General features: G+C 38.0%; 1 protein-coding gene across 6 annotated transcripts in view; it reads left to right on the top strand.

Moving 5' to 3' along the window:
• NFIB (nuclear factor I B) overlaps positions 1 to 18,185 on the top strand; it is a 182,517-nt gene that overhangs the window by 120,367 nt on the left and 43,965 nt on the right. For 5 of the 6 annotated variants that reach the window (XM_075527067.1, XM_075527066.1, XM_075527072.1 and 2 more), the window contains exons 6-7: positions 993 to 1,111; positions 16,935 to 17,066. In XM_075527067.1, the coding sequence (XP_075383182.1) occupies positions 993 to 1,111; positions 16,935 to 17,066 (251 nt within the window). Of the gene's footprint in view, positions 1 to 992; positions 1,112 to 6,146; positions 6,736 to 16,934; positions 17,067 to 18,185 lie in introns of those variants that run through there. The other variant, XM_075527071.1, reaches the window with a different exon arrangement.

The following is an 18,185-nucleotide window of genomic DNA, read 5'->3' as shown; positions in this document are numbered from 1 at the left end:
CCCCTTGGTTTTCTGAAACTGTCTGATGTACCACGAAATCACAAGCACTCTAGGACCTCTCATTGCCCCACGTTTCTGCACCCCAGTGAGTCAGGAAGTGTCTGCACAATGGGACAGGATTTAACAGGACTGTCAGGGGGCTGGGGTGCTCTTCCACCAGCACCTGGTGCTTCTGAGTTATTTTGCTTATATTCCCCTATTTCATTCCATTGTATTTTCAGCTTGAAAGTTCACCTAGTACATATTAGAAATTGACAGATTAATTCTCACAGTGTTGTCTAAACAATAATAGTCATAATCATAATAATACCACCACCATTAGAATCTTCATCCTGGTTTTCTTTGGCAGTCAGCATAACAGCTTCAGTATATATTGTTATGAAGAAACTTGACTTTCCTCCACTGTATTGAAGTGCTGCCTCATTTTATATAGTGTGACTTGAAATATGGGCCTTTTGTTGTTTTTAATTAAACTAGTCCAAAGTGAAAAGTCTTTGTTTTAGGTTAGACCTCTTTGAAAAGCTTAGGATTTTGACCTGGTGAAGTACAGTAAACTACATTTTTTCCTTATTAACACAATCAGAAAAGTTCCTGTTTTACCTTGACTTTATTAGTAATACTTTTCCAGTGCTTTGTTTTGCTTTCATGGTTTCTGTGTAGTGTTTAACACTCTCATGACACAACCTTTCTTTGGTGGGTTACAGGAACTGGTTTCTTGTTTGTTCAGCCAAATGCTGGTAGACTTTCATATGTTACCCATTCATGCCATCTCTGAAATATTAAATCATGTGAAAAATGCAAGCACATACCTGCATTACATATTATTAAATAACATTGTCTATGTAAGTTAATGTAAGCTCTAATATCCACTTTTTTGTGCTTTGTATGCCTGAATTACTTTCTGTTGAAATCTTTGTTGAAATCCAAACAGTTTATATACCACTACTAGCTGCATATCATATTCACTGCCAAATCTCACATTCCTTCAACAGCAAAAGACCCAAAACTATCTCCATAGATGAAAATATGGAGCCAAGTCCAACAGGAGACTTTTATCCTTCTCCAAATTCACCAGCTGCGGGGAGTCGGACATGGCATGAAAGAGATCAAGGTGAGTAACACGGGACCATTTTACCTCGAAGTATATTCAAATATACAATAAATTTCTGCATCTGCCTTTCCATTACTGCAATAAAATGATGGCTTTTTAGGAGAATCATTATTTTTCTGCCTGGTATGTGTATTTGCTGGTTTTGTAAATGTAGTTAAAACCAACAGTCAACAGGATATGGTATAAACAACCACATAATAATTTTTACATCTGGTGACTGCCTTATCTATTGTTTGAAAAGATGTGTGACAAGTGGGTTACTTGATGTTGTGTATGCTGTGATCATCCCAGCAGGATTTTGAATACAATGGTTTCAAGTAAAAACCAAAACATCTCTGTACTATGGTTGAGTCAACACTACTTCACTTAGTTTTTGTTTTCCATGATAGACTCCTGTATGTGCATTTAGTCCATACTATGTGACTCAGAATAGGTCCAATAGGCTCTTTTCTGAAGACCCCACACATAGCTCTGTGGGACTATATTAATATACTAAAGGGTGTTGGTAAGTGGTGTTGTGTTTTGGTTATCAGAAGCAAGGAACATGTTTGCATCTATAAACCTAGATGCCAGTGTAGTCTTTTCCCTCACCTTTGTGATGTGAAAACATGTTTAAATTCAAATGTATTTGAACAGTGTTGGTTAATGGATGCTGTGGCTGAGGTGCTGCAGCTATTGGGAGAATCTGTGAAACGTACAGCACAGTATGTAAAAGTGAGATAGAGAAAAAAACATGCCGTTGCTTCCTTTGCTGATCTTCCAATGTTTGCCCTCCTTTTCCCCATCCACTGCTCATCGTTGCTCTCAGTTCTTCAGTAACCAACCGACCCTTTGGTCTTACCTCATTTTCATATTTTTTTAGGCTTCTTTTTTTTTCCTTTTTTTTTTTTTGCCTGCTAAGTTTTCTCTTTCATCTCTGTGTGCAAGGTAGCATGTGATTGGTATTTCATTTAGCTGCCTTTTATTTTCACATTTTCGTTATAGTTGGTTTCCTTTTAATCTGCTTCTGCCTACCCTCTGATCTGTGTTCTCATCATTAGGCTGTTCCTCTCACACAACGTTTACTAGACTTTTTCTTCATCGTTTCTTTTGTACTTTTTGTTTCTCATGGAGTCTCTGACATTTTCTTATTTCTAGCTGTTTGCAGCATTCACTGTTGAATTAAAAAAAAATCTTGCCTGTGGCTTTGCATAACCAAAGTACAGCAAAATAGTTCTGCCAGCCAGAATCTTCCCCTTTGTGCAAAATATTTTCCTCTGTGACTGTTACCTGTTTTGCCATGACACTTTATTATGATTTTCCATAAAAGACAGGATTGTACTTCAATTAATTTTTGTGCTTTTAAAATAAATTATTTTTGGGGTTGTGGGGAAAACAGCCCATTGTTCCTCTCTGAAGTGGTCTCCACATATCCCCACTTGTGAAATGAAGTCCTTTTGTGCTGCTGAGTGAGCTGTAGGGGCTTCCGAGAAATGCAGTGCCACATGGACAGCTGAGCCCGAGTCCTGCTGACAGAGCCTTTCACAGATGATCTCTGTAGTTCTCAACTATCTCGATTGCTTTTTAGCTCTTGAATCATTCTGCTTGCAAAGAACTATGCTCTGTGAACACTGGATTTGTCAGTTTTACCAGCCTTCTTCATGTCACATTTATCAGTAAAGAACAATGCTATTGTTCAGATTGCTTGAGTAGATTTACAATGAACCTTTACTTAATTTCTGTGCCATTGGGTAGCTAGACTTCAGGACTGAAACAGCCTTTAACTCTCTCTGTATGTTTCATAAACCAGAGAACTCCAAAAGATGAGAAAGAGAAAATAAAAGAGATAGACTTCAATCAGTGTATTTTATTTTTGCTTCCTGGAGTTTATATTCCTCCCTGAATATTCTGTTCTCCAGCACTGCTGGGCCTAGTGAAATTTTACCAGATCCCTGGCAGAGAGGTCGTCTTTGAGACACTATGAGGGACTGTGTTTTTTCTGTCCTTAAGATGTTCTTCCATTCCTTCAGAGGGACAGATATACCACTGTCAGTCTGAAAATCATTATACTGGCGGAAGTATAAGCCTTTTGACCCTAGCCATTTATGTTTGGCTCCAATCACTTTCTGAGGTTATCCTGCTGCTGCAGAAACACCGTAAGGTAGTGACCTTACTGGGAAGGGGTATGTGGCAGCTCCTGACATATTTGTTCTGCTGCTAGTTTGTTAGATGCTTGATATCATCTTCATACTAGCATGTGTCTGTGTAAAGCTCCTTTTGGACACAGAGGTCTTACCAGGATATGATATTTGTGAAAACCTATATTCTGTTTCCTTATGCCTGCAAGCACAAAGATAATAGAAATAAAAGTTTGGAGGTGGTGTCTACTCCAGAGAGCTTCCTGGTACTACTTCCCTCTCCCCCATGGAGATCTGCATGTCATATGAGGTTAGGCATAAATGAAAAAAAGGAGAAGCCATTTGGGATCACATTAGTGTTCATTCAGTGTCAGCGGGGGATGCTCATGTAGTCCCAACAGGCACTGCTTTTCCAGGCAGTCTTCAAAGGTCATCAGCACCAGAAATGTGAATCATTCCATAGTACCCACAAATGAGAATATGCAAAGGTATCATGTTTATAGGTAAGTAGCTTCTCTTTCACTCTGATGCAATTTTAACTTTTCTAAGAGAAACAAAATCAGAAATAGGGTTGATATTAAGATATAGCATTATTGATCTCAGTTTCAAAGTCTCTACCTTTTGACCTGAAATAGATCTAGTTTCTTTATCTGCATACCTAAGTGTAATGTATTTTCATACAAATAGAAATGACATAGATTTGAAAGATTCTTTTATCATGAAGGCTTTTCATATCTTTATTTAGCTGAATTTGTAAACTAGCAGAAGTGAGATGACAGTGGTAGTTTGGAACTGGAGGCAGTCACAATAAAAGAATGATAGCTGAAACAGGTTGGAATAAAATAGTTAGGATTTTCATAGGTGTCTAAGGGGTTTCTAACCATTTTGATAGAATGGGACAAAGATTAATGGGTAGCACAGAAATATACTGAGATAAAAAATGTGACAGATAAAAATTTGCAGTGGGGTGGAACAGGTTAGATCAACCTTTTATTGCTGTGAAAAACAACTATGTAGTTTAGTAGGTAAGCAGATATCAGGAGAGGAGTGATTCTGTATGAGTGATTGTGTTGTAATCCTCATAGTTTCTACAGATTCTCTACTGTGCAAGCATGCATCATGAGGGGTAGGAAAAGGACTACAGGAGTACTTGTGGTTTAGCCAGGATGTGGCATCTGTGAAACTAAAAAAATGGAAATCTAGCCCAGCTGCAATAAAATCTTCCTCATACCACACTCTACTTTCAGTTGTAAAACTCTAGACTTTGTCCTTTTGCTGTTATCAGTCTTCTTCCTGTCGTACTACTTCCAAAAATGTTTTTATAAGATTTCCAGATATTGTATTTTATAGTCTATTTTAGGGGAGTTGGCTGTTTGAAGATGTAATTCTGGGCAGAAATAAGTAAGCATATCTGAAAAATGGGAACTTTAGATAGCATAAGGTTGGTCAAAGCCAATCCACGAAAGATTATGAGCAGTGGCCTCATTATCCAATGCTCTAGTATTGTTATGCATGTTATTATTCTGATATAAAAATATAAAAAACCTCTAAATAACCAAAAATAGTATTAAAAATAAATTTTTATTTGTATTTATTGAAGTCAGATTATAAATCCTTATGGAAGAAAAGAAAAGCTTGTGAAGCCATGATAGTGTCCTGGAGGTTTACTTCACTGGCTTGCAAAAGTTTGTGACTAATTTAAAAATATATGTAACCACAAAAGTATGTGTAACAATTTCAAAAACAGATTTAAAAAAAATATTACTGTGGATTTATAATGTTGTTTTTGAGTCTACATACATTCAATTATTGTGGGAAGATTCTGTAGTTTGTGCCATTATTTTTGCTATGTTAATACTTAAACTTAACTCTATTTCCATGATTTTTTGAAGCAGGTGTGAGGTCTTCCTCACAAATAGGCAGAGCAAATAGGCAGGTTTATAACTGCAAAGATTTCTCCTAAACCTTCTCTCTACCATTAGCCTTCCAAGTAACTAAGTATCCTCCAAAAATCCCAGAGCCTAAGAGAGTGAAAAATCGTCTCTGAGGACACTGCATTACTTAGAAATAGAGCCCTAAGATGACAATTAGGAGTTCAATTTCTGTGTCTGCTGTCAGATCTTGTGCAAGTTATTTGTTCTCTCTTGTACCTTGGTTTTTCCAATTGAATGTGTTATTAACTTCAATAATGTCTGCATCATGTCTTACTTACATTTCTACCAGTTGGAAATATATCTAGATCTAAAAAGTAGTTTGCTGTAAATCTCTTGCAGTTTTGCTTTTTCCAGGTTGCTGTTACTGAATTCTTTACATGTTTCTATATTAAACAAAATTTTGATTTCCTGCAGTAGTGTAGTAATACTTCATGAAATAGATGGAAGTTGCTGCATAAGTAAATTTGCTGAGTGTTTTAGAAATTCTGAGGAGGATAAAATTTTGTCTAGTAAAAAAAAAAAATCACCCTCCCCATTTGGAAGAGGAAGTTATTAAAAATATAACAAAACTAGTGACTAGTGCAGTGGATAAAAAATACTTTGGATCCAATAGGCTAAGAATTGTTGGTGAACATCTTGATTTATTAACTGGTAAGTAAATCAGATGATTTTTCCTTAACTCATATGGAAACAGGAATATCAAAAGAACAGACCACAGTGTGTGCACCTATGGCTTCCCTTCTAAAAGCTAGCTTGACAAAGTGCATTAACATAATTGCAGACAATTTCAGTATTTGTCCTTGAGATCTGTTTTACTGTTAATAGTGTTACAACACTGTGTATGTTGTAAATAAATAAAACGGGTTATCACCAATGCACACTGCTCGTGATAAAAGTGGAGAGATTCATGTCGATTTCTGTAGTAGTCAGGTGTCTGGAAATACTGAATGTCAATATACAATGAAGTGAATTTTAATTTTACAGTTTCTTCATCATGTTCACTCTCTTACACCTCACCCACCTCTACCAACAGTCAAGAGTCAAGATGCCAGCATACCATTAAAACTGAAACAGCTGGACCGCCTTCACCCGTTGATTGGCCAGTAGCTGTTGGACCCTCCACTTCTCAGGTCCCAAGCCCCTTTGTTGGATACCCCTCTTCTGGACACTTGTCCCCTTTTGCTTTCTCCCCACCCACTGGACACTCCTTCCCCATTGGGGTCCTTCCCGATGGCTCTTTCCTTCTTGGGCCTTCTTCTCATGGACCGTCAGAGATGGACGTTCTCATTTCCGAAGTGAGGGAACTAAAAGAGGAAGTAGTTAATGTGGTCCAGGAACTGAGAACAGTAACAGATCACCTTGGCTTTTTGGTGGCCTGTCTTGGACAGAGTTCAGGATTTTTTCCAGCTCCTGGTCCTCCTTCTGAAGGTTAATGCTTTAGAAACTCATAGTCTCCATCTAACAGATGAATTCATCTTGCAAAGGTTTACCTTGATGAATATCTGTTAAATGCATCTCTGTGTTTTTGACTCAGTCTGAGTTCTCAAAATCCTTGTATGTCAAAGCATGTTTTAAAGCAATTTATGTCTTGTTAGTAACTTCTGTTACATCTGCCTTTGTATTTTTTAATATTTCAAAATACTCTTTAATCAATGTATACATACACATACACATACCTTTCATATATATATATACCCATGCACACCTTATGGTTCTATCTGAATTTTCTGTGTTTTTAACTAGTATAATGTGTGCACAGTAGTCAAATGCTGCCACTTGATAAGTTTTCATAACTTAATATTTGTAAAGTGAGAGGTACTTTTCACCAAGAGTAACTTTTCAAAGCGTGTTTCCAGAGAAGATCCTTAGCCATGGCTTCTCTTAGCCTGTTGGCTGCTATGATGCTGGAAGTGGCATCATGGTAACAAACAATAGGATTAGCTCACCTGGGAGGCCGCAAGTTGGGTTCTCCTCCTTCCTGGTTGCAGAACAAGACTTTGGTAGTGTTCAATGAACGGGCATTACATCTACTTGTTAAAAATTAGTAGTTCTGCTGTGATCGTTAAAACAAATTTAAAATCAATAGGGAATTGGTTTACTTTTGGTTTCCATAGTGGCAATTTTACAAGAAAAACGGTTGGTATGTAAAATAAGTTAAACATTACTTTCAGAAAGATGAAAAGTGCTTTCTTATCCTTAGAGCTTGAAAGGCACGAGGTGTAGAAAAACAGGTGAAGGAGCTTTCAGATGCTTATTTAATTAAAAAGGCAGAGAAAGAAAAAAAACCATGAACAGGACAGCAAAAACGTTATCTTAAAATGAGTGAAGTTGTTTGTACATCAAGAAAATTTACATCCTTCATTATTGGGTGAGAATGATGCTAAGTTTACACTCTCTCAAAAAATAAAGCAACAGATATTATATCTGTTTTTCTGTGTTTAGAATAGCCTTAGACCAATTTACAACTTGTTCATAAGTATCTTCAAATATTCAGAGTAGCAGAAGAGGAAGTTACTACTCTGGGCCGAGGAGGGACCTGACTTTTCCTTCGGCCCATATACACCTCAGTTTCTGAATGAATGAAGAGTAATAAAATGTTTAGAAATACAGACAGAAAGACAAATACAGTAGGAGATACAATAGGAAGCATACAAAAAGGTTTGCTTTTTTGCGTTCCTGGAAATGGCTGTTATTTGCTCAATAAAGTCACTGTAAAAAATCTCATTATAGGTTCTTTGTCTTTTATTTTGACTAATATATTGTGGCAAGGCCTATTACTTAATGTTTTCCATGTGCGATTAGTGAGTTGAATACACTCAGGGCTAGCATATGAATCTCCCATATACCTCAGTGGAAGATGTAAGTGCAAAAAGATATTTTTCTTGTACGCATAGCACTTATTCTGTGATGAACGTTATACTGTGGCACCATCCTGTTACCTTGATGGTGACTCTAGATGTCCTTTGACTGAAATTAGTGAAAAATTGCATGTCTTAATGCAAGATTTGGCCCAGGAGCTATTAAGTGTAGTTGTCCTATCCCAATGTTGCTGAATAAAAGATTTCATTAGTATTTTTGAAACTGATCGGCTCCTATTAGAAACTGTAGGTTAAGTATTATTTTGTATGATCTAACCTATGTGGTGCAGAATATCTTCAGTTACCAAAAGAATAGGTATTTAGTACCTCATGAATCACAGGTTTGCACTGCCTTTTTTTTCTAGTTATGGTACGTCCATGAGATAGAAGAAATGAATTTGGCCCTCATATTGTAACTTCTTTTAGGCACCTCTCCTTTTTGTCTTCATTGATAGATTCTTTGTTTCTGTGCTGTATACATAGATACATTTGAAAATGTTCTTAATGTCTCTTTTTTACTGCTTTCATGCAAACTGTATCAAACTTGATCAAAGCAGTATATTTCAGTGTGAGTTAATGATTTTATCTCAATTCAAAACCATTCCCCAGATGGCTCTACAATTAAATTAATATAGCACACCTTTAAACCATTCTAAACTGTTACCAGTATAGACTATAATAGTAACAAAAAGGAGATGCCGTAACCTAAATGCTTCTAAATCAGCAACTTCCCTTACATTGTTTTATCTCAAATGCCTCTTTAATGTTATTACATTAGAAATTGGGAATACTTTTCTGACTTTTGCAGTTAAGGTTACAATATTGATTTCATTTTCTAGCCAAGTTCCTTGGATTCTCAGCATTAATGAGATGTTATAGCTGTGCATTTTTCCTTGGAGTTTGGATGACTTTCTGTAGGATAATTTAATAAATGACTAAAATGTACTCTAAAGTCTTTATAATTTGTTTGGCTTTTTAATTAGATTTTCTCACAGTCTCCCATAATGCTCTTCTATCACAGCTATCTACTGGAATCACATCTCTTAACAATGATTCATAGATGATGAAATGGTCCAGTCTGTTTCTGAAGTGTCAAGTTAAATACGAAGTAGTTGAGTACCTAAAGTACACTGTAACTGCTTAGGGTTATTTGTGGCAGAGTCCAGAGTACTTGGAGCCTCATGTGGGTTTGTTAATGACAGTATATATATTTGTTACAGTGCATTCTTTGGGGCAGCAACACTGTATTTTTGGTCTCATGCTTTTTATCTCTATTTCCAAAGTCAACCTCATTGCTTGCAGTGCCTGCTCCATGTTTAACAGGTAGCCATCCCAGGGAGCTCTGAGTTACTCTTAAGTACTTCCCATACGACATCTGATGGGCTGTGCTGGTACAGAGGTGGTTGGATAAACTGAGTCTGAAGTTGTGGGAAGAAGTGAGGCAGGAGAGGCTGCAGAGGCGAAGTCTGGCACTCTGCTGCCGGCCCCCATGGGTCACTGCGGAGCTGGTGGAGACATCCTCACCTCCCTCCAACAGCAACACTCCAGCTCTCCATGATCTCCGTGGTGGCACCTGTGTCTTGGGGGTGTCACAGCTGGACAATGCTTCTGGTATGAGGCATGTGGGGTGAGGAAGGTTGGTCAGCTTTCTGCCAGCAGATCAATGCATGGAAAAAAAAGGTATTGTTTTCCTCACAGGAAACAGTGCAGGTACGATAACAGAGTCATGCTGATTAAGAACCTTTCCTGGGAGGCTTACTGTTACTTTCTGATGAGGAGTGGCAAGGTGGGTTTGAAGGATGAGAATGAAGAATTGCTGCCCACTGATCTTGCAGGATAGTGTGCCATAGTTTCAGCCTAATCTTAGTGGGAATAGATGTAAATTTAAATAAGAATAATCTCTTCAGTATGGCAGTTAATTACTTACATGTCATATGACACTGTCAAACAACTGTTATGGAATTAGGTCTGTATGTCCCGTCCTACTGTTAGACATTTTTTGAAATTACTTTGGGATGTGGATGTTTTTGATGTGTACATATTCAATATTAATGCTCTAATCTGACCATCATATCTTTCCTCTTCTTCTCCTTTTTTATAAACTGCCTTTTGTTAAAACTGAAAAATTAAAAACAAAAAGTTAGTTTTAGTAAGTGTGTATGCAGCTTTCTCAATTACCCTAACTGAAATAACCATGCACTAGAATTACACTTTTCAAAAGCTAATGTATATCATTTTAACAGGAACTGTACTGAGTTGTTTTGCTTTCTGTCCATAAAAAGTAGGATAATCAGTAATGCAATGAAGAAATTTGGTTGTCCAACTTTATACAGTTAGTCACACACATCAACAAAAACCGTCCTACAACTTGTTTGTATACTTGTCTGGGTTTTCCATGCTCCCCCATGCTGGGAGATATAAGGACAGGAAGATACAACCCTTATATCTTTTGTCCAAACCCCTTTCTGTTGTGGAAAAGAAAACCATCAACGTTAACGCATCCCACAGAATGTAACTGTTGGCAATGGAGTACATTATTCTGCAAGTTTGCATGTGGGTAAGGATGAGAAGAATGACATGTTTACTCCATCTGAAGGGTTTCTGACTCTCATATTTCAGTTGTCTGAAAGTTCTTGCATCACTTTCTTCTCTTATGTATATTGATACTTATTGAACAATGCAAAATAAAATAGTGTAATTTATTAGAAAATATTAATAGAGATGAACAAGGAAATAATTCAGTTACTATTGTAAGAAATTTACTCTTATTTTGCTGTAGCTTTTCTGAATTGCAATACTGTTGTAGTGTTTTGCTCGCCAGCTTGCAGTACTGAAAATGGCATTGGAAGAAATTCTAGTCTAGTTCCTCTTCTTTGTTTTTGCACTACAAGTCACAAAAGATAATACATTGAAAGGGTTTCTCTGTTGTGAAATGGCAAAACAGCACAACAGAGTGTTTGGTTAGCCTTGGGCATGGTTCCTGATAGGAAAACCAGTGTCACAGTCTGATAGCCTGGATTGTGCAATATCGGAGGTGTGCCTGTGAAAATAACATTGGCGCTAAGTAGGCTGATTTGAAGAAGGGGGGTTACTGAATCTTTGTACGCTGAAATATTCTACTCTGGTATAAAATTTTCGTATGTAAAATGCTTTTCTACACTTGGTGTAGAAGCAAAAATAAAACTGAGATCAGGTTTTAAACATGAAGAGAGCAGCTCTCTTCAAACCTTAACACTGGCTGCTCCTCAAGTTCAGAACGCTCGCAGCTGCTAAGCAACGTGCGTATATATCTTCATGTAAGACCTCACTGTTTCTCTCAAAAGCAAGTACAAAGGCCTTCGCACTGAGAATTGCTATACGTGTCTCAGAAAGTCACGGAACAGAGCTGATCATGATTTGTTTGTTTGTTTGTTTGGTTTGTTTTGTTGGTTTTCCACTCAGGAAAACATTGATTATCAGAACTGAATTTTTCATGGAAATAAATAAATTTTTAGGAGGGCTTCTCTCTCATCCAAGATAAAACTTACAGTGAGGGGGAATGAAACACCAACAAGCCAATGATTAGGGCACAGATTTGGATAACGGGAGAGCTAGATGCAAAGCCTGATCTCTGCCTGATACTGAACAGGAATTCTAGCAAGTCTTTCTCTGTTCTAGGCATCAAGTATCTATCTGAGACACCAAGCTGTTCAAGCACATCTGTCTTTCTCTCCTATTTATTCACAAAAATATGTCACCATTCCTTTTTTGTGAAGAAGATTAATGAATTAAAACGTTTTGATTTTCAGCATTCTTGGTTTCCATCCAGCCCCAGTGCCAAGTCTTTAGAACAGATATAACAAAGCCTTTTTCTTACAAATGAGAGGTGGTTGCACTTTAGAGTCACTCAGTTGTCAGTAGTCAGTGTTAAGTGCCTTATTAAGACTTACAGTTGAGAAATACAGAATGCTTACAGCGTTAAAGGAAATCAGACTGAGCACATCTGAAAATTTGTGATGCTGGCTCTGCCTGTGCAGAGTGGCTCTGCTCGTTCTTCACATGCACAGGTGTAAACCAAAACTGATTCTAGTGAGCACAGTGGGATTTGTCATGATTCATCATCATCATACAGCTATTCCGATGTGAATTTAAAATTTTACTTAAGTTTTCACACAAGCGTACCTACCAGATGTGGTGGTGGCAGTGGGGAGTGAGGCCCAGCTGGATGTGATGTATGTAGTGTATCTTGCCACCAGAAATTATCCCAGGTGCTGCCTCTGGGAAAAAGACCAGTTCATTTGAAACTAGCATAAAACGATGCCTCTTCTAGCTTGCCAGAGGTGCTATGGACTCCATAGCTTTCCTGCTTTCACTATGGTTATATATACAGCAAGTTGAACGCTGTGTTATCTTGCTTTCTCTGGAGGTGATGCTACACTAATGAGTTGTAAATGAATCTTTATGGATTGTTGTCTGCAGGAGTGTACCTTGTAAAGAAAGGCTTGTGAAACTAAGCAGTAGAAAAGATATTAATATGAAGAGTTAAAGAATAAACTGGATTAGAAGACATTTAATATTTGTTTATGATTTCTTCTTACTCTGCTCATGAGCATGTCTCATGAGCAAGAAGGAGAAGCTGCCGTGTTGCGGTGGTGAGCAAGAAAGCAGATCAGGTGTCCAGAACCAGGGAGGCAGATGTTTGAACTTGCCCTGGATCACTGCTCGATTCCAGCTGAGTTCTCCTAACAGGTGGCTTGCTGAGTGGTGTGCGAAGGTGACGTTCATCCAGGGAACTGCCTGGATGACAAGCTGCTTCAGACTGAGGAAGAGGGTCTTTGCTTTGATGAGGAAATTGCCAAAACTCATGTCTCATTAGCGTTTCCTAAAGTTCCTTGGAAGTGAACAACAGTTTAATTAAAGGCTGACGTAAACACGTTTCTGCACACTTTCCCTGCAGCATTTTATCACATTAGAATGAATCAAAATTGTTGCCTTGGGCTGTCTTGAACAGCTATACATCTGGAGCACCATTTGTGCAAGCTGCTGATGAACAGGCTACATACACTATGCTTCACAGCAGCTCTTCTGCCTTCCTATGTAGACAGACTTACCTTGTTGGGAGATGAGATGATCCAACTTTTATTTGCATAAGCCCTTTTTTCTTTGATGTGATGCTTTAAAATGTATAACATGCCACCCACTTGGGTGCATACATACTGTATCTCCACAGTAGTATGAGAATACAGGCAAGAGTGATTTGGAACAGCAGTGAGAATTAAAAAAAAACAAAAAAGCCCATTTTTCACATTTGAAGAGAATTCTCGGCAGGACAGGACACAGTGTCTGATTAATGTTGACCTTTTGATAACTTTGTCCAAGTGCTTTTGGCATCTTTCTGCTTTTCATCTGTACTTAGCATTTTTTGCAAAAGTCTAGAAATATATCACACTTGAAACTGTTTTATTTCCATTATCAAAGTAATAAGGATTGGAATCTCATTCCTGAAACTTTGACACAGACGTAAGAGCAAGTGGCCTGTTTTTGTGACCTCTGTTTGTCATTCACTATGTAATTATCAGTTTATAACTAAGCTCTATGTAGCTACTAGACTATATCTCATGATGTGGAAAAAATAAGACATGTTTTGAAATGAGAAAAATGTGTGTTTTCTATTACGTAGAAGCTACTAGTAAAATCATATGAAGTCTCACTGTCACTTTAACTCATTCTGCTTTATTTAAAAGCACTGTTTCTCACAAGCAAAACTAAAGACAGTGAAAAACTGTTTGCGTTTTTATTGTTTTTTCCACTTTTTGTTTTTGTAACTGGTAACTCTCCAAAGAAATGTAACTTGTGTGTTTCCCTATTAAAGCTCTTAGCCTCCTCTCTTGGTCAAGGAGGAGACGGCTGCAGCCTTTCTTCCTAACCTATACAAACAGTTATTGTTCTGTCTCCCCTGTCGGCTGCATCTGTTATTCAGCAGAGGCAGGAGCATGAATGCTCCGTTATGATGGCCAGGCACACACGGGCAGAGCCGCGGGGGCTGCGGGGGGGAAGGGGCTATCTGAATTACTTCTCAACGCGAAGTGCATTGTTTTAACAAAGAAGCTGCTGCCTGTGCTTCGGCCGTTATTCTTTGCAGTCGCCTATGCTATATATAACGAGACTTCTTCTGAAAGTACTTCATGGTGATGTGCTGTGCAGCGTACGTTAAAGTTGTTGTTTTGTTGGGTAACGCGTATTTTTATGGCAGTGCTGAATGTTCTATTCCTGACTACCAGTCGCATTCACCTGGATGAGGAAACAGTCTTCTGTATGAGAAGTTCATTGCATTTGCTTTGTAATTTATGCTGTCTGTTTTCTATGTACTAACTACAATTCTTACTTCCGTCAAGTAGGAGCAGGAGTAAATTACACATTTCTAAAGCAAATGCCAGGGTTATCATAGCCACCAATCTCCTTTTCAGTAGACTCTTTTCAAATTAGTGATGCCACTGGGGGGTTAATGGATACTCTAATTACATTGCACTTCATATAGCATACTTCTTTTGAGCAACTAAAATATTTTGGTTTTGAAAAACACAACAACTTTTGCTTGTTTAATGAAGTAACAGTCACCAACCGAATTAAATCTCTGTTGCATTCCAGAAATCAGAGCTGCTGACGCATGCAGACCTTCAGGAGCTAGGCAGCTCTTTCTTTCATGAGTTCTTTTGTTGAATATGAGCTTTACATAAGGAAAAGATTTTCCACTTCCAGCCCATGGTTTGTTTTTTCGTTAGGGAGACTTAAGTGCAGTACTTTTAATCTGAAATAAAATTAAACTGTTTGTACATTCTCTCTTTTGTGATAGCCTATATGTGGTAGAGTCAACAAGATATTTGGTCACTGATAAGTTCTGTGAAAACTACTGATGACCACAGCGTTGTAGTGGGAAGCTGTGTCTACAAGGTATTAGGCACGCTTATCTTTTTTCTCAGACTGTAACATTGCAGCGTTTCTGCAGAGACAGAGATTGTGCATGCACAGAACCACAGTACAAAGACAGTAGCTGGTTAATTTTGTCCTGGGTTTTTATAAAACCCTACATCTGTTGTGGAGGTGTGAGAATTTTCTTGCTCTGATGGAACTAGGGCCTTATATGAAGAAGCTAGGGATGTAATTTGAGCAGAAAATAAAACATAATGAAATATTTGAAAATCATTCTAGAATTAATGTTCCTTCTTATCATGGTTTGCCTATGCAAAACTCAATTTAAATAAATTCATTCTTGCAATTTTAAAAATTATTTCTTAGCTTAGCAGAATGTATTCAACAAAACTGTAACCATTTGGCAACTTTGTCTTTCCTACCTGCTGATAGATTCAAAGAAACAAAGTATTCCTCCGTTTTCTTCCTCAGCAACAATTTATTTACCAAATTTTTATAAGACAGCTAGAGGTGCCTCTGTCAGCACTCAGGGTTTTTGATAACAACATAAAATTGCAACAGATCAGTATAATAAAAAGCATACAGTAACCTTTGTCATATCTGTTAAAACTGAATGAGTTCTGCATTGCTCTGCTGTAAAGCAATTCCTTGCTCTTGCTGAATGTTTTGCTGAATAAAATCCTTTCTCAGCAGCCTTCTTGAAGAGATGAACCTTGCAGGGTATCTGGGAAATCAGCAGACATAGTAGTAAGGACCAAAGGGGAGCAGGGGAGTTCAGGGGGATGGTGGAGGGGCACCGGCAGAGTCTGCTGTGGGGTCTGGTGCCAGTGCCTATGCAGGGCTTGATAGTGGGATGGGGCAGAGCAGAGAAGTGGTCTCTCAGTTTGATGGGTCCTGCTCTAAGTATGGCTTTCAGGGTGAAAACCCCTACTGTTAAACTCCAGCCAGTTCAGAAAGCACTGGTCCAATTTGGTCTCAGTAAGGTGCTCACATTTTGCAGGCCTGTCTTTGACTTCCAAGATGATTGTATGTCCCCCAGAATAGCACAATACAGTGTGCCAATATTAAAAGTGCCAAAATCACTTTAAGGGCTAACATGGTCCATGTAGGAAAGTCAGCTGCAGCGTGGCTGCAGTCCAGTAAAGTACTTAGGAAATGACCTTTGCTTTAAGCATGAGTTAGTCCCATTGATTTGAAATGGAACCCACTTATGATATTGATGTGTGTCCTATAAAAATACTATAATTAACTTTGAAATAATTTGGTGCAAAGTCCAACAAATGTTGTTGAATTAATTTAAACTTTCAGAAAGAACGCAGTATTTTTGCTTTATGTAATATCAGTAACCGTGCATGGTAGAAATCATACATTTGCCCCTACTAGTGTGTTATCTTCACACAGTGAGCTCTAAAGAGATGTTTTTGTTGACAGGGAAACTGGGAGGAAGAGGTGGGAAGGCCCTACTTGAGACATGGAAAACAGGAGATAGAGAAGTTAAAGGATCCTTTATTTTTAGGGAGGTTACATTGTTTCAGTATGGTTTTGGGAAGGGTAGGGGATGGGTTTTGAAATAACAAAATAATAAATACCATAAACTGGCATGTGTATGGCAGTTACCCTACACACCTGAGTGTAGGTGTTCTGTTAAAAAATGCAACAAAGATTATGTGGCTGTTGAAGGAGCAGATGATTTGGTGATGTTCTGGGGAGCTGAGAAGTGTCTAGGGAGGTTCTGAAGACATGCATTTTTTCACTGTTTGGCTTGTCTGGTATGAAAGGAATGTAGTTTCTGTTTTGCAGGACAAAGACCAGTTAGGGGATTATTATTCATTCTCAAGTTTGAAAGCAATAGTTTAAAATTAGTTTATTGGTCATAGGGGAGTTGGGTCACCAAACAATATTTATGCAAGAACAGTAAAAATAAATATCTTCAGTCTACAAAATGATGTGTCCTGAGAGCTAGCTTCTAAGCTAATGTCACTGTTCCATTGTTTTTCTGTTGCAGATATGTCTTCTCCTACAATGAAGAAACCTGAAAAGCCTTTGTTTAGTCCTACTTCTCCCCAGGATTCTTCACCAAGACTGAGCACTTTTCCCCAGCATCACCACCCAGGAATCCCAGGAGTTGCACATAGTGGTGAGGGTTATGGAGGAGGAAGAAATACCTCCCTATTAATTTGGTCTGTTCTCCTTTCCTACAATCAGATTGTGGTGCATTTTTGCACACTTTCTTAGAGACCTAATCCCATTTACAATACTGATGAGAGTAGAAATGGAAGAGCTTGGGATATCCTTGCAGGAATGCTCATTAAACTCAGTTCAGGTAGTCTGACTGCTGCAAGTCACTGGAGAGGATTTAGGATTAACCAGTGAATAAAATAAGCTGTAAACTGCATGAAGAAACTGACAGAGGAAAAATCCTCCCCGTCTTTCCTCCTTCCACCTACATCCTTTTTTATTACTGTTGCTATGACTATGTTGTATTTAAATACCAGATTAGGTAGGATTTAATATACAAGAGAAGTCACAACATGTTCACTATATGACACAATGAAATAAGTACCTGTGCTTCTTTTGAATGCTCTGTCTAAAGATTCCTGATAAATAGTTTTCAGCATCTGTTTTCTGAAATCCATAGTAAATCCACAGTAAAACTTCACTTAAAGTGTGAAGGAGGCACTTCAAATGTGATGGAATGCATGTTGCCTTGAGGGTTTATCAGGAATGACAGGGAAATTCCAGCATTATGGTCTGTTTAATTTTAGAGGTGAGAGTGACCCTAATTCTTTGGATGAGAACATGGCCCTCGAAAGTCTTCCCTCAGCAGCTCATCATGTCTCCTTATAAACTGCATATAAAGGGATTAATTTCTTGAGCAGAGCTGAGTGACTAGAAGAGTAAAACAGATTTGAGGACTCTTTCTTCTTTTCTTCAACATGCAGCTCTGCTTTGCAAAGTTTCTGTTTTGTGATTTCTCCGTGATTTTAAGTTCCTCCCTTTCAGTTCATGTATAAGGACTATTTTTCCCTTAACAACCACTTATTTTGTATTATGAAAGTGAGCCTGGGCTCATTCTGGTCTCTGTAAGATTTCCACTATTGACAAATACTCAAGCACATCAGAGATGATGGGTGAAATGGAAGGGATAAATTTCTGCCTGCTTGTGTTTGTTTTGCACAGTTCCCACATGTTAAAGCAGTAACTAATGTTTTATGATTAAACTGAACTGGTGGAGCTGTTGATTAAAATGAGCCTG

The sequence above is a fragment of the Mycteria americana genome, chromosome Z (genome assembly GCF_035582795.1).
Source record: "Mycteria americana isolate JAX WOST 10 ecotype Jacksonville Zoo and Gardens chromosome Z, USCA_MyAme_1.0, whole genome shotgun sequence".
Classification (NCBI taxonomy): domain Eukaryota; kingdom Metazoa; phylum Chordata; class Aves; order Ciconiiformes; family Ciconiidae; genus Mycteria; species Mycteria americana.
The sequence above is the reverse complement of the archived record's forward strand: the minus strand, read 5'-3'. Positions and strand labels throughout refer to the sequence as shown.